General features: G+C 47.2%; 1 protein-coding gene across 1 annotated transcript in view; it reads left to right on the forward strand.

Moving 5' to 3' along the window:
• The window catches only part of TRIO (trio Rho guanine nucleotide exchange factor), a 357,580-nt gene that overhangs the window by 322,833 nt on the left and 13,720 nt on the right, over positions 1–21,027 (forward strand). Inside the window, exons 38-48 of the mRNA XM_086676230.1 lie at positions 2,284–2,432; positions 3,628–3,694; positions 5,014–5,117; positions 7,840–7,909; positions 9,837–9,926; positions 10,497–10,589; positions 11,319–11,369; positions 11,656–11,733; positions 12,673–12,864; positions 14,916–15,093; positions 17,322–18,154. Coding sequence (XP_086532356.1) covers positions 2,284–2,432; positions 3,628–3,694; positions 5,014–5,117; positions 7,840–7,909; positions 9,837–9,926; positions 10,497–10,589; positions 11,319–11,369; positions 11,656–11,733; positions 12,673–12,864; positions 14,916–15,093; positions 17,322–18,154 — 1,905 coding nt within the window. The remainder of the gene's footprint in view (positions 1–2,283; positions 2,433–3,627; positions 3,695–5,013; positions 5,118–7,839; positions 7,910–9,836; positions 9,927–10,496; positions 10,590–11,318; positions 11,370–11,655; positions 11,734–12,672; positions 12,865–14,915; positions 15,094–17,321; positions 18,155–21,027) is intronic.

Here is a 21,027-nt window from a genome sequence, read left to right on the forward strand (position 1 = left end):
TGGGATTTCGGCCTCTCTCTCATCCCCACATTCCTGATCCTACCAGGACTTGGAAGAGGATGCGTCTTGCCTGCACGTCGTTGGCAGTAGGGCAGCAGTGGCCAACAGCCACAGCGACTGTTTGAACTTGACCCTGGGGTTTTCTTTTCTTCGTCGATTGAAATATAAAGGGAGATCTGAGAAAGAATGAAAATAAGTGAAATAAACATCTACCTCAAGAATACTAGAAGAGCAAGAGAAATTAATGAGTTGGAAAACAGAAAAACAGTAGAATAAATAAAACCAAAAACGTGTTCTTTCAAGAAGTAATAAACATCAGGTAACCTTCTCAAGAAAATACAGAGGAGGCACAAATCCACAAAACATGGAATTATATGGAAGTGGCAAACTAAGGAAATTAAAATAACCATAACACCTTCTGTTAAGCTCTTTGAAAGTAAATTTCACAACCTGGAAATTTATCAAAACTAACCTTAGAGGAGATGGATTGTCTGTGCAGACCTGCCTGCATCTAAGAAACAGAGGGAACCTGCCCATAATACACCACCAAACCCAACCCATAGTGCTTCGCAGATAGGTAATCCATCCGACTCTGTGACGTCCCAGGAGTTTCAGTCCCGTGGTGGCCTTTGCCTGGTCACGCCGCCTGTGTGAGAGCCGGCGGGCAGGAACACCAAACCACCATCATGTCCGCCGGGGCGTCTGCACCCTCTCCGGCTGCCCAGCTGGGTTCATGCCCGGCACCTCTGTCCTTTGGGGTCCAGACAGCCGCTCCGCCAGCCGGAGACCAGAGCTTCACAGACCCCAGTGAAGCATCCTGCTTGCAGCTCTGTTTGAAGGGACATCTACAGACATCTTCTTGGTTTTCTTTCTTTTTTATCACCATTGAAAGGAGCAGAATTGAATCCAACGAGCATCAGCTGTTTCCTTGCAGACCTAGACGGGAGACAGTGCGAAGCACCCCGTCCTCCTCCAGACCCCTGTCGCCGTGATCCATGAGCACAGAGCAAAGCCCTGCTATTTCCCGCAGAGTGCTGGCTTCCAGGAAAGGTCAATAACTATTTACTTAAAAATAAGAGTGCTGTTTTCTCATCAAGCCCCGTTCCTTGACGGTTTATCACAAATAAGCACAGCAGTTGGTATGTTTCCACAGCTCCGTGGGTTTGGTGAACAAAATTACATGGACTGACTTTGTGTCCTTAGAGCTGTGCTTAGTGACAAAGCCCGCACTGGTCTGCTACCCTCAAGGGGAGAAAATTGGACGAGCATTGGAGGTTTTGATTTGATAGGAAATATTAAGTGTCCTGAAGTTTGTATTGAACTTTTTGTTTGAAGATAAGCTAATCACACTTTCCCAGTTCAGTTGGTAAACTGCCCCTTGATCGTCTCTGCATCTCCAGCTGGGTGCTTTGGAAATTTTAAAAGAACCGTAACCCATACCCCTAGGAGCTTTAGGAATTCAGGGTAAGAAGCACAGTTAATATGTACCAACGAGAAAGCAAACAGCCGCTAATCGTTGTCACATTAATCCAGGGGCAGAAGTCCACTTCCGAGTCAGATGTGTTGACCACACCGCAGAGCTCTGTTCGAGGTTCCGCAGAGCATACGACACTGAAAACAATCACTCGTGAAAACCAAAATCCAGTGGGGAGTGAGAGTCTAGGATGCGTCATCAAGACAGCATGACGGCTGCTGCTGCCCAAGAGGAGGGAGGTCGCAAGTGTCCAGAAACAGAGATCCGTTTCACTAGGCGATCTGTGTGCACTGACGCGGGAGTCAAGGCTTCGTGGATAATGAAGAAACAGGGCCCACGTTCTTTAACGCAGAACGCTGACGTTGCCATGTAGCCACCACTAAGGGACCCCGGTGATGTGCCTGGGGTCGGCTGGCCTGACGGAGGAGGTTCCCCGCACTGGACAGGAATATAACCGAGAAGAAAATGGCTACGTTCGAAATTCGTGATACGTCCAGAGATGGGTGCAATGCTCTACTGTACACAAGTTGTATCATTTCTAATTATTTGGTGACAAAGAATAGAATGTATTAATGCATATAAATTCACTGTCCTCTTTGTTCTGACTTATTTACCAGCTCCTCTTGCTCCATATTGGTATTCATAGTGGGGGTTTTTGTTACCGAATACCATGTAATATCACAAATGTGGATCTTCTCATTTTATAGTCCGGCTTTCTGTATTTTCTGGTTTATGAGATTTTCCGATCCTAATTTCAGCCTCGTGGACTGTAGGCTGGAAACATGACTGGTGGTCTGGTTTTCTTTCAGGCTCTGGAGGACCGGCCCAGCTCACTCCTTGTTGACCAGGGAGACAGTAGCAGCCCCTCCTTCAACCCTTCCGACAACTCCCTTCTCTCCTCCTCTTCGCCCATCGATGAGATGGAGGAAAGGAAATCCAGCTCCTTAAAGAGACGGCAGTAAGAGATGTTTCCAGTGTCACTGTCGGCTGTGCTCTGGTCTTCGTCGCCTTCAAAAATGTGACTGGGGTTCATCTCTGAATCAGGGCAACCAGGAGATCCAGGGTCTCTCTTTGAATAATTGTGTATATGTTTGAAATTCTCTCAGAACCTCTTAAGGGTGCAGTAAGCCTTAGCTGCAGGTGTTTGTGGTTTGTTTGTTTGTTTGTTTGTTTTTCTTAGAATTTGGAAAAATGTTTGTTCGTTTGTTTTGTTTTATAAGCTGAATGCCCAGCGTCAGGCTTGAGCTCACAACCCCGAGATTAAGAGTCACACATTCTTCCAACTGAGCCAGCCAGGTGTCCCTATAGCTCTAGTTTTTGTTATTTGCATGTTGTATTTTATTTATAAATGATACACGCATGTCTCCTGTCACTTCTAGGGGGGAAAGTGCTGTGCTTTCTATCATATGTATAGTTGTGAAGGAAAAGAAAGCAACATAAAATCAGATGTAATCTGATTCAAAATACTTGAATATTTTTCAAACACACCTTCCTGATAGTGTCTCAGTTCCAGTAAAGCTGCTTACGGTAAAAAGAGTCCTGAAAAACATTACAAAAGGTTTAAACTTGCCTTTGGAGAAGAGGGAAAACTTGTATGCTGCGTGAGGGCAGATACTGGATTTTATTGAGTGTTCTCTCCCAGCAGTCTGTATCTGGTACAAGATGCCCACTCAGTGCTGGTCGAATGAACAGACCAACAGACCTTTTCAAGGCCAGCCGAGGTGGTTTGCTTTTCAGAGCAACCAATTGTCTCCTCTTATCGGAGAGGCCTTAAACAGTTATGAGTGGTCAGACCCAAGGCTTTAAATATCTGAGTTAAATTTTTTTCTTACATGTCCAGTGAAGCTTAAAATAATTGTTTCAAAACAAAACAAACTTGCTTCCTTTAACGTTGTGCCTTTATGCCAAATTTATGTCTAAGCCTCTCTTTATTGTCTGTATATGTGATCAGAGTCCACAGCTGTCATGGGTCATGTACATGAACCTGTAAGTGATTTGGGACATTCAAGAATTAGAGAACCAATTGTGTAAATTTGATACATTACAGATCCAATCCCAGCAGGAGTCTGACCTGACAAAAGCAAAGTGCTAAAGAATTCATTTAGAAAATGAAGAGTTGGGGTCCTAACACTTGTTTTTCTCTCTCTTTCCAGCTATGTTTTGCAAGAACTAGTGGAGACAGAGCGTGACTATGTGCGGGACCTCGGCTGTGTGGTTGAGGTCTGTGTTTTCAGAGATTTAATGACCTATATCAGACACCAAGAGTTGTCAAGGGAGTATCAAACATGTACACCAATAACTTCTCAAAAACTTTAAAAACATTTGACACCCCCCCGCCAAGAAAACTAAGTTTGTGAAAAGTGAAATTTAGCCAATTATCTTAATCCGTATTCACCTTTAAATGCTTTTTTCACATAACGCATCTTTGACATAGTCATCTTTTTTTACAGTTAAGTTTTTAAATTATTTTAGCCAACCACTGCGTTTATTTTTGGGGATCTTGCCCTTAATGATTTACAAAAGTGGATATCCCTGCAGAAACAGGAGAGCGTCAGTGGTGGAAAAAGTCAGCGTGGCCAGCTGTGGCTTCAGATCCACCCTGAGTCCACCTGGGTTCGGGGCTGCTCTGTCACAGCACTAGGCCACCTACTTACACTTTTCACGGAAGAAATGCAGCACTATCGGCATTGCCCAGAAGTTGCTGTGCACTGTGGAGCCATGACAAAACCAGTGCCATCCACACTGGATCAAGGCCATCTCCAGGCTCATCCCTGGCATTGAAGTTCAGGGCATAATCATATTTGTAAACTCAACTCAGCAGAAAGCTGTTTTTATACCATAAGATACTACTGTTCTTTCAGCTTTGTAAATATATCTAGGTTGATACTTTTTGGGTGTTCATTCCATTAAAAGTAGCGGCTTTTACAGTTAATTGTGTAACCAAAGATGTAGCAAGCTCGATGTGTCTGCCTGTGGTTATTGTTAACAGTAAAATAAGTTGAATTTCTTAAGAGATTCCGGTCAAGGCTGAATCCCATTCAAGTTAAATGGAAGTTGTAAGCCACATTTTAGCAACATATTTAATCAACTGCTGTTAAAAAAATCAATTTATGAAAGGAATGTTGTTAAATTCTCATTTAACGAAGTATGTAGATAATCCAAAAAGAAAAGGAAATCTGTTTATATTATGCTGAGAACAGAGGAGATATGTTTTTGGCCAAATAGTTAATGTTTACAAGCTGATAAGATGATTTGTTTTTGTGAAACCATTTACATTTAAATGTCTTCAGTTCCTTAGAAGAATTTGGATCTATTAATTCCCAATAGTTCAAGGAGAGAAAATCTTGGCATGGCATATGACCGTACATGTGGTGCCAGTGAAAGACACTTTTCATATAGGATTTTTGCTTGTTTTTAAACGAAGAACGGGTTGTGAGGCGTTGCAGATGTCTGTTTTGTTCTTTATGAGCGTTGATCCATAAATCATTATCTGACTCCAATACGTTCACTGAAACAAACTTATTTGTAAATGCTCACAGGGCTACATGGCTCTCATGAAAGAAGATGGTGTTCCTGATGACATGAAAGGGAAGGACAAGATTGTATTTGGCAACATCCATCAGATTTATGACTGGCACAGAGAGTACGTAAAATACATGCCATGCCTGACGGTGCACACCCAGCGTCCTCCCTTGCTAAACTGCATCGTGTCAGGCAGATGGTAACGGGTGTTTACCGGTTCGCTTCCTTTTATTACCTGTAACCTCGTGGAGGTAGCTGCTGCAAAGGAAATACAATGTGCCAAGGAGTTTTGTGGTAGCATCTCGTGGCCAGGGGAAGAGTCTCTTCTGTGTGCTGGTCCATCCGGGAAGCCCGCCTGGGGGTGGCTGCCCTGACTGCCTGAGTTCAGAGCCTAGTCCTGACCTTGAGCCATTTGCTTCCCTTCCCTGTGTCTCCGGCCTTCATCTGCACAATGCAGTTCATAGTCTTACCATCCACCGCACGGGGTTTTTGGTGAAGGGAGACTGAGGTAACATATGTAAAGTGCTCAGAACAATATCTATGTAGAGTAAGCTTCAGTAAAGTTTCCAGTTAGAATTGCAGCCATCTGTTAAATAATTACAAATTATTTTAGAGGGCTTTCAAGATACTGTTTTTTCCAAGAATTTTAATGGAAAAAGTAGACATAACTGCACACGAAAATCAGATTTGAGCCCCAATACATGGTCGAACCCGTCCTCATCAGGAGGAGATCCACATGGGGGCTGGTACCACAATACATTTGCCCCTTCAGGTCACCTTACTGCTGATTTTTTTTAAGTTTATTTTATCTATTTTGAGAGAAAGAGAGTGAGAGTGAGCAAGCACGAGCAGGGGAGGGACAGGGAGAGGGAGAGTCCCAAGCAGACTCCAAGCTGTCAGCACAGAGCCCGACATGGGGCTCATGCCACAAACCATGAGATCGTGACCTGAGCCGAAGAGTTGGATGCTTAACCGACTGAGCCACCCAGACGCCCCACCTTACTCCTAATTTTAAAAATCCTTAACCATTTGCAGATTGCTTAATGCCAGCCGTTGATATTGTTGTGGGATGTTCCAGCTGCACTGTTCTGTTCCCATGACCTAGACTGGCCACCTGCTTCCCTGTTTTTATGTGCACTCCTGTCCTCTCGGCCTAGAACATGTTCCCATCACTTTCGAAGCCCAGGTCAAATGATCACTGTCAATTAGACGCGCTCCCTCCTCTTTGCAGATAGCATACATAAATGTGCTTTTTAAACTGTAAAATCCTATGCAGATACAAGGAGAGGTTATCGTGGTAGGTGTATCAAGTAGTGTTTTATTACTTCTAAATGTATCTGTCCTAATAGAGTGTAAAACCTTTGAACCCAGGTACAGGGTCATCATTTTCCTATTACCCCATAGTATCTAACTCAGCTGGACTCCTAAATACAGAATGGTCAACTTCAGACACGGCGTAATTCAGAGACTTCCCAAGAAACTACAGCGAATCTAAGTGTAAGAAGGGATCTTTGGTGCCACTCTCTAGTCTGCCACTTCCAGGTCTGGTTCGGAAGCTGTGACGGGAGGGGAAAACGGCACAGTGCTCCTGGGACGACCACCTGGAGGTGGGGCCTGCCACAGGGTGCAGAGCTGTCTTAAAACCCTAAGTGCTAGAAACTTCCACATAGCATTCATTGATGTGCTGGTTTGCGGGTTAATAAAATACCAAACAGGGCGCCTGGGTGGCTCAGTCGGTTAAGCATCCGACTTTGGCTCAGGTCGTGAGGTCACGGTTTGTGGGTTTGAGCCCCACATTGGACTCTGTGCAATCAGCACAGAGCCTGCTTGGGGTTCTCTTCCTCTCTCTCCGCTCCCCCCCACACGCTCTATCTCTCTATATATCTCAAAATAAATTTTTTAAAAAACCTTAAGTAAAAAAATAAAATAAAATAGCACACATAAATATCAGCGTGGGTAAGTGATCACTAAGGTGGGCAGATGTCTTAAAGTCAGCTGTGGCCCAGAAGGGAGAAAGAGCGACTGTGCACAGCTCTTCTGTTTCTGTGCTTACACCTGATTTCTGTCTTAATGGGAGCTAATACTCCTAACCTAGAGGCTAATTTGGATAGTATTTAAGAAAACTTTATAAAACTGACACAGGTAACATATTCAGTATTTTATGTCTATTCTTCCCCAATCTGAGCTCCCTAAAAATTATCATAGAATGAATATGAATCTCAAGTTTTCAGAAATAAAAACAAGCAATCATCTTGGAAACCTTTATTTTTTTCTCAGTATTCGGCCATGATACATATTTGCTTATGTCCTTAAGAAAAATGAGACAAAAAATGTGGATTGTCCAAGAGAAGGAAAGGTTGCCGGTCATGGGATGGTCTCATTCTGCCTTGTCTTTTAATTGTGTGTCTCTTGTGGTTTCTGTCCTAACAAAATGTTTTTTGTGCACATTACATTTCTTAAGTGCATACCTTACATTTTCCAGTTGATTGTGTCAGAACAGACTATTTTGAAATATAAACCTCAGTCTAAAATCAGAAGGCCAGGGGCACGTGGGTGGCTCAGTCGGTTGGGCGTCCAACTCCAGCTCAAGTCATGATCTCTCACAGCTTGTGAGTTTGAGCCCCACATCGGGCTCTGTGCTGACAGTTCAGAGCCTGGAGCCTGCTTCACATTCTGTGCCTTCTTCTCTCTGTGTCCCTCCCCTGCTTGTACTCTGTGCCTCTCTCTCTCCCTCTCTCTCAAAAATAAATAAGTAAATATTTAAAAAAATTTTTTTAAATAAATAAAAATAAAATCAGAAGGCCAAATTGGAAATGGCTCTAATATTTCTCTTCTCATTTCAGCTTTTTTTTAGGAGAGTTGGAGAAGTGCCTTGAAGATCCGGAAAAACTAGGATCCCTTTTTGTTAAACATGTCAGTACAATAACATTATTTATGTTCTGTTCTGATATGGCCATGCTTAGTAACTGATTTTTCAGATTAAAGGAGAACTTACTGGTAGTTTACAAAAGGTCTTCTGTTGAGAATAAAATCAAACCGTGCAGTGTCAGCGAATTGGAATTAAGCCCCCCTCTTGGACACAAATGACCTGCTTTCCTGGTCACCAAGCCCCAGCTGGCTGTTTAGCTCAGGGCAGTACAGAGTGGCCAGAAGGACCAGAGGCAGACCTGAAGCAGAACATCTGGGGATGTCTGTGGACAAACACGTGTTTAGTGAAGATGGTGATGTACCTAAACATACAGGAGGTTTCGCATAGGAGCCAAATATATGTGCAGATCTGAAATATGTTAACATTAAAGGTCTCTTTAGGAAATTCTTCTGTAAAAAAAAAAAAAATTAGTGATAAGAGTTTTGGCATTTTTTGCAAACCTCTTGAATGTCTGCCTTAACAGAAAACAGATGGATTTTTTTTTTTATATCTACTTCTACATTCATTCTATTGTGGAATTTTTTGTGGTTAAAATATATGAAAACAAATCCGTCCTCATACAGATCGAGCTGGAAAGGTAGGAGTATTTTGATACTCTTTTCAGAAAATTATGGCTAGTTTTCTGAGATGTTACACCAAAACTCGAACAAGTGATAATATCATAAAGCTTAGCTACCATGTAGAATCGGACAAGCCCTTGCTGGACTTCTCCCTTACTGTTACACTAGAAGCCATGGAGGCAGCTCGCATTCACAGGCTTTCACCCTCACACCAGCTTGTGAGATCATGCATTGGTCAGTTGGAAAATACTGGTCAGTTCACCAGGTTAGATCTTCCAGATGCTGAGACATTTTGTTATACAGTATCAAAAAGTCAGAATTGTTCATGTCACCACCCCTCTTTCTAGACCAATCTTTAGGTGTTGTCGAGAAAACAGTGGCATGTGTGGGTTTTCCACAGTTCTCTACCTTGACAGCTCAGAGTTTTATTATTAACAGATACTGCCAGTTTGCCTTGGAACGACACGCTTCTTTTGTTCATGTTCCAGAAAATGTCTGCCAGATACCCAAGTATAAGTAATTACATTTTGTGTCCATCCTTCTCTCAAGTAAAAATGGCAGTCCTCAAAAACCAACAGTTAATTTAGCCCCCAGCTCAGTGCCACAAATGGTTTTGCTTGAGACAACCCATCATATGCACCAGAAGTGTTATGAGGGAGGATCTCTGTTTTGTCACAAGAACATTAAAAAGATATATACTCCATGGTTGAGTTTAAAGAAAATGGACTTTTATTACTGAATCCGGGACATTCTGAGGTAAAACCGCAGTCTTCTGCCAATGTGTGGGGGTGAATATTTGCCAAGATGCCAGCTGGTTTTACACATCAGCACGAAGAAAGGGGTAAATGACATCTTAGTATTAGTTGGAAAATAGTTTTGACCCTCTGGATCCCCTGAAAGGCCACAGGGGCCCCCAGAGCTCTGCACACCACACTTTGAGCATCACCGGATTGAGGGATGGCTTGCTGGGTACCTGTCTCCCTGCCTTCAGCATTTGAGATTAAAGAGGCTTTTCTTGTGTGCTAAAACCAACACTTCCCAAGACCACTGGGCCATTTGGAGGGGTGACAGTCATTCTTCATTTGAAACCAAGAACCCCGTCCTCTTGTTGCCCCTGGTTGCTATTTGCCGGGTAAAGTGAGGGGTCTGAAATACCTAAGAGGGCGATGAGGACAGACTGCTTTGGGGGCTACAAAGCAGAATGCTACCCTAGTCATGTATCTGGAATGTGCTCCCACGGGCCTGAACCACGGTTTTAAGAAAATTCCCTTTATGAATGTGCTGAAATGTGTTATATTCTAGTTGAACCTCCAGTTGTTTTAACCCATCTGTTTGCCTTTTTCATTCCTAGGAGAGAAGGTTGCACATGTACATAGTTTATTGTCAAAATAAACCAAAGTCTGAGCACATTGTCTCAGAATACATTGATACCTTTTTTGAGGTAAGACCCAAGATGGAAACAAAGCATTTCTGAATCTTTTGTTAAGGCTGATGTCAAAAATTAAAATATCATGTTTGCCAGGAATGAAGCAAGTCTCAGGAAGTTAGCCTCAGTTATAAGAGTTCTGAACCTGTTTCTTTCCTGTAAGTCAGAGAGATGAGTAGGAGGTCAGCCTGGGCTTGTGTACTCCCTTAGCTTTCAGAAGACTGGGGTCATTTTTAAAATAAAGGGGTTTATTTAAGCAGTTTTGAACCTAAGTCTCATTACAGATTCAGAATAACTCATGATCTAAACGTTTAGCCTAAAAATAAAACGTGTTTGTATGAATAAAAGAAAGCAATTGAAAGGAGGTCTTTAAACAAGGAAAAAAGACTTTTACAAATAGCCCGCGGACGTTGAAGAGGCCACTCTGAGAAGTCGTGCGGGCCTGGTTGGGTTTTGTGCAGCGTGGCCGTCTTCCCCACTGCCTTTCCTGCCGTGTAGTTAGCATTTCCGACCGTTAGACTGACTTGACAACCGCCTTTTAAAAGACAACACTTAAGACCTTTCTTTTCTCCTTTAAAACCCCAGGACCTAAAGCAGCGTCTTGGCCACAGGCTGCAGCTCACAGATTTGCTCATCAAACCAGTGCAGAGGATCATGAAGTACCAGCTGCTCCTGAAGGTGAGTGTTTGCTGGGTGCAGACTGGGAGTCGGGTGTTTGTTTGGTGAGAAGGCCAGACGAGTGAGGGGAAGGAAGTTTGGGCAGGTGAAGGGACTCTTTCCTGTGAAAAAATACCCAGCAGTCTTCTTCTGATTTTAAATATTTCAGAGTAAATTTCTTAGAATCTAATAAGGCACCTTTACATCAAGGTCTGAATCAAAATGTTCGTTGAAGTGAACTTTTTCCTCACCACAGAACCATTTTCCTGGCTCTGTCGACTCTATATGTTCCCTCATCTTCCTGGGGTCCTGGGTTAAATTCAAATGTCAGTCCCCACCTGTTGCTTCTTTTGGCTCTGACAGGGCTCAGGACCCTTGAGTGGTTTAGATTTCTAAGCACGATTCAAGGCAAAGCCACACGGTTTTCTGGGACAAAAGTGACTGTTGAAATGTATTGAGATTCCTTCGAATACGAATATATAACTTGGAAGCTGGGTATCTACAGAGATCAGAGCTGTCTTGGAGTAAAAGAGGAGCCATTACCTGCTTAGATTTGGTTGATTTTGCTCTGCTACAGCTTGAAATCCACGTAAGGGTATCTTTTCACCAAGTTATTGGGAGAAAGAACTGAGAACACGCAGCTCAAGCGCCTGGCCCGGTGCCTGGCACATCAGGAATGATTCAGAAGGTTAGCTGCGTAGCTGCTGTGTGATCATCGCCCCTATCATGTTCTCTCTGTGCTTCTTGCAGGACTTCCTCAAGTATTCCAAAAAAGCTAGCCTGGATACATCAGAATTAGAGGTACCTACCTCCCCCCAGTGTGCTGGCCCAGCTTTCCCCTAATCCCCCCATGTCTCCCAAGCAGCCCACTCCTGGAGGAGTCTGTCCCTGGGGCCTTGAGTCCCTCCACTGGGATGTGCCCTGTGTACACGAGGGGGTGGGGAAGTCGGGAGGTGGACTTGGGGGTGGATGTGAGGGTGAGCACACCAACCCTCCCCGGAGGGCGCTGACCATTGGTGCTATCTCTCACGCACTCTCTCTCTCTCTCTCTCCCCCCCTTCCCTTACCCCCCCCCCCACACCTGCAGAGAGCAGTGGAAGTCATGTGCATCGTACCCAAGCGGTGCAACGACATGATGAACGTCGGGCGGCTGCAGGGATTTGACGTAATGCGCCTGTTGTTTAAAGTCACCCCTCTGGCTTCTGTCACTTTCTCTGGTCTTGGATTATTTATCTTCCCAGTAGAAAGTTGATCCTTTTGCCTGGTTTTCTGTCTTCTCTCACTTTACTTGAACCTGATTGATATTTTCTTTCAACTTTTTTTTGGTGCATTTGATTTGCTTTTTGAGGACCTTCCTCTGCTCAAAGCCCAGCGCCTGATGGCGGAAACAGGCAGGACTCTGCTTTGTCTCTTGGAGCCTCTGGTGCTGTAACAGCAGAGTTTCCTTCCCCGGCAGGTGGTGGGAGGCAAGGGGCCCCTTGCACATCCATCGTCCCTGGGAGCTTGACTTCAGGGCGGCTGTGTTCAGTGTTACTCTACCAGACTTCCCTAGGAGTTGCCAGACCAGGCATATTATACGTTGCCTATTAGTACCTTAAAAGACATTCCGAATTTTTTAAAATTCAACTACCGAGTAAGGAAAGAGGACAAGTTTTTGCTTTTCTTGCCTACTGTTCTACTAGAGAATTAGGGTTTAAAGTTCGGGCTCCGTGGTTCTCAAGAAAGCACAATCTCCTGGAGGGCTTCTGAAAGCGCAGGACCCTGTGTCTTTCTAATGGGTCCTGCCAGGGTGCCCGTGCAGCTGGCACAGGGATTGCGCCTTGACAGCCTGGTTCAGTGAACTATTTATACACTTTCAATCCACCTTGTCTTTGATTGTAACGGAGGCCAGAGACTCCTACAGAGGTTGGCAAGAATTTTGTCTAGATGACTATTCTGTTGGGGGCTAAGAACTCATTATAATTAAAGAAAATTTTAAGCTCTTTAATTAATAGAAGAAATGTACATTATTCTATGGGAACAAGAAAGGAAACAGAACTTCCTGTATCTTAACTTAGAATGCAATGTTCTCTTCTCTTCCTTTGCACCCCCCCCCCCCTTTTAGGGTAAAATTGTTGCCCAGGGCAAGCTGCTCCTGCAGGACACATTCTTGGTCACGGACCAAGACTCGGGACTTCTGCCTCGCTGTAAAGAGAGGCGGGTTTTCCTCTTTGAGCAGATCGTCATTTTCAGTGAACCACTTGATAAAAAAAAGGGCTTCTCCATGCCGGGATTCCTGTTTAAGAACAGCATCAAGGTAATGTGTGTTTGTGTGGACACACGTACCCGTCACACTGATGAACTGTTTCCTTTTCAGTGATGAAATGTCTTGATCCCTTGTTTATTAAATGTTTGGAGAATTTCCTCAGATATTTTAGAACTTGTAAAAATTCACTCCATCCCTCAACTGTCTGCGTTCTGAAGTGGCTGTTGTCTTGCATGCATCTCTGTGTGTCCACAGCCGTTTCTCGTCATGGTTAAACATGATGAGAAGACCTTATCTGGGTTCGTTCTTGTGTACCACCATTCCTGTGACCACGTACAGCTTAAGTTCAGAGTCACGGATGTGGAATATTGCTCTAAGACCAGAGCAGAAAGCTTTCCCAGTGTCTTATTCTTTGCCTCCAGCCGATGAGGACACACTGAGCCATCAGAGCTGGGCGTGGGGCCACAGGGGTAGATAAGACAGGCAGTCTGTGCCCTGGAATAGCTTGTTCTCTGAGGAAAGAGAAACACAAATAAGTAAACGTAAGTAAAATAATTGCAAACGGCCCCGAGTCCTATGAATGGGACAAACCAAGGGCAAGGCAGAATAAAGCAGAGGAGGGGGCTTGAGGGCCTAGCAGATGGTCCCTGGGAGATGCAGCCTGCTCACCCACTTCTCCCTCCCTGTTCTTTCCACGTTGGCAGCCTTGCAGCCCTGAGCTCAGAAGGGAGGCGTGCATCCCTGTGTTAGAGCCTCCTACCATCTGAGCCCTGAGGTCTCAGCACCCAGGTGGGACACCACACCATCCAGCTCCCCGTCAGGCTTCTGGTGGCCACCTGCAGCAGCCTCCCTGCTTCCCCTCCCTTCAGGCTGGGAGAGGCTCTTCTGCCCAACAGGACGTGGGAGGCATCAGGACTGGGCTGCATGAAGCTTCGGGCCTCTCCTGCCTCCCACTGTCCTCCGAATGTCTTCCTCCTGACAGACTCTCCACTCCATTCCAGCAGCATAGAAACCCTCTATATGTTCTTTTCCATGTCCTGCTTCTGTAAAACTGTTCTACATGTGATACCACATATAATTTCATAACGCGTTATACTAATAGGGTTTTTGGTGTTTTTTTTTCTTCAAAGTTTATTTACCATTTTGAAAGAGAGGGACAGAGAGAGGGAATCCTAAGCAGGCTCCACACAGTTGGTGCGGAGCCCAGCATGGGCCTCAAATCCACAAACCGCAAGATCATGACCTGAGCTGAAATCAAGAGTTGATGCTTAACCGACTTAGCCACGCAGATGCCCCAGTAGTCAAGTTTTTAAAATGGCGTCATTTTATTTCTGGGGCAGAGAAGTCAGGGATACACAAACACCGGGTCATCATAAAGGAGTCAGAAAACCAGTAACTCCCAGGCCCTCGTTTCTAGTTAATATTCAAGCACTTAGTTAAATTCTTGGGAATCCCCTTGTCCCTGAGTTAAGAGAATCACTGAAAAGCATCAAGATGATGATATCCAAGGCTATAAAGATGACGGCTCAACCAAAAAAAGTTTGTTTCAGTTTTGACGTAGGATGAGCTTTACATCGCACCTAGCTGCTGGGAATCCATGTGCTTTCGTTGTTGGTGTTGTGGTAAAATACACACAAATTTACCACCTTGGCCATTTTTCCGTGCACAGCTCAGTGGCATTAAGGACATTAAGTACGTTCACATGGTTGAATCAACCGTCGCCACTGTCCATCTCCAGGACTCTACTTATCTTGCAAAACCAAAATTCTGTGCTCATTAAACCACCACTCCCCATCCCCCCCCACCAGCCCCTGGCACCCACCATTCCACTCTCTGGCTCTATGAATTTGACCACTCAAGGTACTTCATCTAAGTGAAATCAGAACCGTATCCGTCTGCTTGCGACTGGCTTATTTCACTTCGCATAATGCCCTTGGGGTTCATCCAAGTTGCGGCATAGGTCAGACTGTTCTTTTTAGGGCTGAATAGTATTCCCTTACTCATTCCATAACCCGCATTTTGTTTATCTGTCCGTCAGTCAGTGCACGCTTGGGTTGCTTTCACTTTTTGGCCATTGTGAATAATGCTTTAATTTTTTTAAGGTGAGTTGCCTTTGCCTGGAGGAAAACGTGGAAAACGATCCCTGTAAATTTGCTCTGACATCGAGGACGGGTGGTGTGGTGGAGACCTTCACTCTGCACTCGTCCAGTCCAAGTGTCCGGCAAACATGGATCCATGAAATCAACCAAATTTTAGAAAACCAGCGTAACTTTTTAAATGGTAACGTGTGTTCTTGTCTTTCTTTCTAGAAATCTACACATTTCTATTTCTGTTTCTCTTCTCTCTACTATTACATACCTAATAAATGACAGGACATATTTAGCACAGACTGTGTTTCAGGCACTGTTCTAAGCCCTTGTTTTATTATTACTTCATTTCCTTTTCACAGTGACCCCTGGTGGCAGGTACCACTATTACTCCATTCTACAGACGAGGAAGTTGAGGCACAGAGGGGATTCGTAATTTATTTCAAGCCCCACAATTTCTTCATTGCAGAGTCAGGATTCCAAGCAGGCCAGTTGGCCTTGGGCACATGTCCCACACAGTCTCTCACACCATTTGTGCCCTGGAGCCCTGTCCTGGGAGGGGAATGCTTGAGAAAAACTGAGGCAGCAGACAGAGGTGGCCCTAGATGTCAGAGACATTTCTCCAGTGCAACTTTGAAACTTGGGTTGGCTGGCGTTGCTCATCCATACCTTCCACTTGCATTGGAAAACAAGACATATTTGTCCTTCCCAGTTTCCGTGACATGAGTGATTACAGAGGAGCCAGCAAAGCACCTTAAGGGACATGTCTTCTCCACAAGGAAATGGACCATACTGGCTTTTTTAGAGCGTTCCTTTGACTCTTTATGTCGGCGACTGCTTGCTTCCCTTTGTGATGGCCAGCTCTGACTCTGGTTCTAATTTGGCGATCATTGAAGAGCTCTGAGAATTCAGCCAAAAGCTAAATACTCATCTAATGTCTTCTCTCATGTCTGTGTTATGTCCCAGCCCAATAGGATGTTGTAACTTCTTTGTCCCCATAAAACCATCTTCACACCTCACATGACATTCCAGAGCCAGGAACATAGGCAGTCAATGAAAAATCAAGGGCAAGGTATTTTGGGCCAAGAAGAGGTCAGCTGCCTGGGTGTTAACTCAAGCAAGACTGATCATTTTTTACATTTGTAGTTGGAATTGGATACGTGGGGCTAGTGGGGGCCAGGGGACGGTCCCTGTGTGTGTGTAGAAAAGTTTCTCACCTAGGACGGTGAGTCAATGCAGGCCTCTTTAAATGCGTTGTTCTTAAGTGATGCATTCATTAAATGCTAACCCATAGCATGTAACTGTTGGGAAATCTCTAAATTTTTACCATCATCTTCAAAATAAAAGGAACTGCCTCCCAAACAGGAAGCCTGTGTAGGCCATGCTGTTAAAGTTTACTAGACACTCTCTTCAGTCTAGGCAAAGTCCTATTCTGGAGGGTTGAGCACCATCAGGAATGCAGTGGGGGCTCTAGGCATGTCACATCTCTCCCTCTCGCCCTTTGTTCCAGTGAGAGGTCATGGCCAAGACAGACTTAGTAAAAATGTCATTCGGCTCCAAAATGCTTGTTCACACATGCCCGATGTCCCCCCCCAGACAGGAAGGGGTTCTAATTGTTGTATTTCTCAAAAGTTTTAACACTTTAAGGATTTGTGTTCGTATTTCCCCATATCTTACTTGGCATGTTTCCTTCTGTCCCTGCGGACGATTATGTAACAAATGAAGCCATTGAAGTCAGGAGATGGGATGGCTACTGGACCCCCCCCCCCCCCATCTGTCTTTGTAGAGCTCTTTTCCTTCCCTCCCCTCTGGTGCCAAACCTGCAAAGCAGGGGTGGTTCCTAACACCATCTGTGTGCCCTCAGGGTAACCAGGGGTATTCCTGAACTCTCAGCAGCTTCTTTGCTCTCTGGGCTAAAGAAGACTTTTGTGGCTTCGGGCCTGAACTCTCCCACTGGTAGGAGCCTGCTGCTGCCTGGGATTCTCCCCCAGGGCAGTTGGACTTCCACTTGGCAGGGATACAAAGTCTCTGCTTGCCGCTCCCAGCTGTTAAAAGTCAGCCCCACGGTGGCCCTCCTGCCCCCTGGACTTGGCCTTCTCTGCCCCCCCGCCCCCAGCCACTCACACAGGCACACCTCCGTGATGGAGTCAGTGTCAGTTCATAAGTAGGAGAGTAGCATTCAAGGCCTTTGCCTTTTCCTTTGCTGATGGATGGTGTCATTCTGCCACTTCCAGGATGGGTGGCTGCTTAAAGGTCGAGATGGCTGGCTACTAGTCACATGGATGAGCCACGACTTGAGGGGGGCGGGTATTCAGGACCTGCATATCCTTTTGATTGTATCCTGTGCCTTTCTCCTTTGCCCCATGAGGATATTTTTCTTGTCGTCCTGACAGTCTCCTCTGGGTCTCCCCTGTTTTGCAGCATTGACATCACCAATCGAGTATCAGAGGAACCACAGCGGGGGCGGCGGCGGCGGCGGGGGCAGCGGCGGGGGAGGGGGCGGCGGCGGAGGCGGCGGCGGGGCCCCCAGCGGCGGAGGCGGCAACCCCAGCGGCGGCCCCGGCAGCTGCAGCGGCCTCCCCAGCTCGAGCAGAAGCAGACCCTCCCGGATCCCCCAGCCTGTCAGACACCACTCCCCCGTGCTGGTCTCCTCTGCAGCCTCGAGCCAGGCAGAGGCAGACAAGATGTCAGGTACGTCCACTCCCGGCCCTGCACCGCCCCCTCCCGGCAGCAGCCCCGCCCCGGAGGCCGGCCCCGGCCAGGCCGGCAGGCGCGCCCCGGGAGAGCCCGAAGGCCCCGAGCGAGAAGCGGAGCACATCCCCAAGATGAAGGTGATCGAGAGCCCCAGGAAGGCCTCGGGGAATGCCGCAGGCGCCAGCCGCGATGCGGACGCCAGGGAGGCGCGGGCCAACCCGGAGGACAGCCGCTCGCGGAGCAGCCTGGGCTCGCTGCCCCTGGGAAAGCCCAGGCCCGGGGCCGTCTCGCCTCTGAACTCACCTGTGGCCACCGCGTTCCCTTCTCCCATCGGCAAGGAGCCCTTTCCCCCCGGCAGCCCCCTGCAGAAGGGGGGCTCCTTCTGGAGCTCCATCCCCGCCTCTCCCGCCAGCCGGCCGGGCTCCTTCACCTTCCCGGGGGACAGCGACTCCCTCCAGCGGCAGGCGCAGCGCCACGCGGCCCCCGGCAAGGACACGGACCGCATGAGCACGTGCTCCTCGGCCAGCGAGCAGTCCGTGCAGTCCACGCAGAGCAACGGGGTAAGAACGCCCGGCAGCCTGCGCCCGCCCGCCCCGCTGCCTCTGTCCCGCCAGCTCTTCTAAACCTCCCCGTGGCCGCTGCTCTCCTCCTACTAACTCCCGGCTCTCCGGCTACTCCGGCACCGCCCGCAGAGGTCGGAGCCCACCGACGCCCCGCGGGCCTGGACGGCGCGCCTTCTAACCCTCCTGCCGCGGGGACAGCGCTGCTCTCGTCTCTACTAACTCGCTCCTTGCTTTGTGTGTGTCTCCTTAATATGGGAAGCAGATCGGTACCTTGCGAACGCAGCGCCTGTGCGTCTCTCACACTCTCTGACCAGCAGAATATCTCGGAACTTCCTTTTTACCCCTGCCTTCCTCACACACGTTTTTTAGAGGGGTCAGCGTCCCTGCTGTTTACCTCCTATTTCAATTGGAATCTGTACACTTTCAGCTTTTTGCTCATCGCTTGGTTGTGCTCTTCTATGCCTTAAATTATCTTTGCAGCGTTTTTGACTCACCTGCTGAAAAAAAAAAAAAAAGTCCCTCGAGAAAACTTCCAACAGCAATTCACAGCAAACTAAGCAGACAAAATAGGGGGAAAGGAATCTCTCCAGTGGAAATGCTTGCTTCCCCCAGTTTCACTCTGGAAGAGAGAGAGACTGCCTTAGCGCCTCTGGAGCGCGGGCTCCTGCTGGCGGGGAGCGAGGCGGAGGCTGGATGCCGAGCGACCTGCGTTCTGCCCGGCAGGGGGCGCGCTGCGGGCGCTCCGGGCTTCCTCGCCCTCTCCTAGGCCCGTTGCCTGGGTCGTGTCCTCAAGCAGAAAGGTTGCTGTGGTGGGGTTTTCCCCCATTTCTGTGGCTTCCTCACTATCCTCCCCAGCTGTTTTCCTACACGGCAGATGGCCTGACCTTTAACACTTTCCTAAAGGCATGCGTGAGGGAAGAGAACTGTTCTAACGAGTGTATGTTTGATCGCTTTATAAATTTTTAAATACATTTCCCTAAAAGGGTCTGTGTCTCTCATTATGAAAACGAATCTGGCTTTTGCATGTCTCTCTTCTTTCCTCTGGACTTCTATTAATGCCTTGTTTGGGGTGACGTGGCCTTTTCTTTTCCTTCTACTTGTTACATATATTGTTAAACTCGATCTTTATATTTAATTGAGAAAAATCAGGAAGCGGGTCTTGGTACGTTTATTTGCCCTTGACTCTTATTTGCAAAAACAAGCAGTCGGGGCAGGCAGCCTCTGCAGTGGCTGTGGCCAGTGTCCTGCAGAGTAGCCTGGCCCCCGGTTGGGTATGAATTGCTAGGAATGCAGGTGAGCAACTTCAGCCAGAGAAAAAGAGGCAGAGGTCGCAGGATTGCCTGCCAGCATCTGGTGGAATACTCGGGATGCGGGCATGGTCTTACAGCTGAGACCCCTCCTACGAATTGGGCTCATCCTAACCTGGACACTCCCCATAAGCAACCGAGGACCTTTCAGAGTCTGTGCTTCAGAATGAACCTCGACTGCTCCAGCACAGGGCAGCCCGTGATGGTCGCTGGGCGCCCATGAGTGTACAGATAACAGTCACCACCTGGCTCCCTCCTAGGATGTTCACCCTGAGACAAAGGCATAGTCAGTCACATGTGACATATGTCCCAGCTTTAGGCTGCACAAGCTGCCTCTGCCTCTCGCTTTTTGTTCACGTGGTAGGTAACCTGGAACAGGAAATTGCCAGTGTTTTAGATGAGTCAAAGTGCCTTACAGAGATGCCCTGGAAGGCTGGGACGACCACCAGAGGCCTGAATGGGGATTTGAAAATGTCCTCTAGGATTCTTAAGTATTTCAGTTAAAAGGAACCATCGCCCTGCCCCATTTTTGCCCATCTGGGCCATCTTATCCTCCTGGCAGGTCTGCTTTGACCACCTTCCTCCTTGACTACTTCCATGGAACTGTCTGCACTCACAGCCAAGCAGCTGTGCCTAACCCATGGCCTGGGTCCTTCTTCCTCCTTTAATGGGCACCTTCCAGAAAGTTCTGAGAACAGGAGTGGAGTGGATGTGGACCAACCCAGACAGTGACTGTGCCAGCCCCCAAATGTGGATGCACGATGTCTCTGCACCTGCCCACCTGGGCAGCAATAGAAATGCAACCCTGCCTTCGTCTCAGAAGCCAGGTGGCCCGTGCACATTCCTAACCCCCACTCTGTAAGGGGGTAATGATTGTGCCAGCTGGGAAGGCGGTTTTGAGCATTAAATGAGATGGATTTTAAATGCCTGGTACTTAGCCTGGTTCATAGGGCGTGTTCAGAAAATACCAGTAGCTGTTGTTATTGTGGCAAAATTAAGAGACAAAGCTTTGTATGCGTTATTGCCAAAAGCGGCTATGCCACATAAGTTGCTTTTCGTTTGCGTTCTCTAGCAAATTTGGCTTCGTAATCTCAAAATTATTGGGTATTGCTATATAAGTCAGAATCCTAAAGTACATGCTCAAAGAATACAATGGCAGAAATGACTACGCACAGCCCGTAGCCTGACGTGGACAGCACGGGCATCCACGAGGGGCAGGTATCCGCAGCCGACTCCGCCAAGACAGGAACAGAGCTTGGCACTCCGCTGTGTTTCCCTTAAATATCCACTGCGGGTCTGGAGCCCTGGACCCTGGAGTTCTCGGCCGGCTGACTTGCTGATAGCAGCCGGCCGTCCTCTGCCGTGTGCCCCAACACCAGCCCGGCAGCCCGGACTGACCTGTGTGAGGCGGGATTGTCCGGCAGGCGCGACTGCACCACCCAGGACCTGCCCCAGGCACCCAGGAGCCCAGCAGAGGCTAGTCCTCGAAGCCCGGGGGATCCGTGAACGTCCTGACGGCGTCGTTGGCGGAAGCCTCTGAGAACAAGCAAGCAGGAACAGGGT

Source organism: Puma concolor, chromosome A1, assembly GCF_028749965.1.
Source record: "Puma concolor isolate L17-30 chromosome A1, mPumCon1.1.hap2, whole genome shotgun sequence".
NCBI lineage: Eukaryota > Metazoa > Chordata > Mammalia > Carnivora > Felidae > Puma > Puma concolor.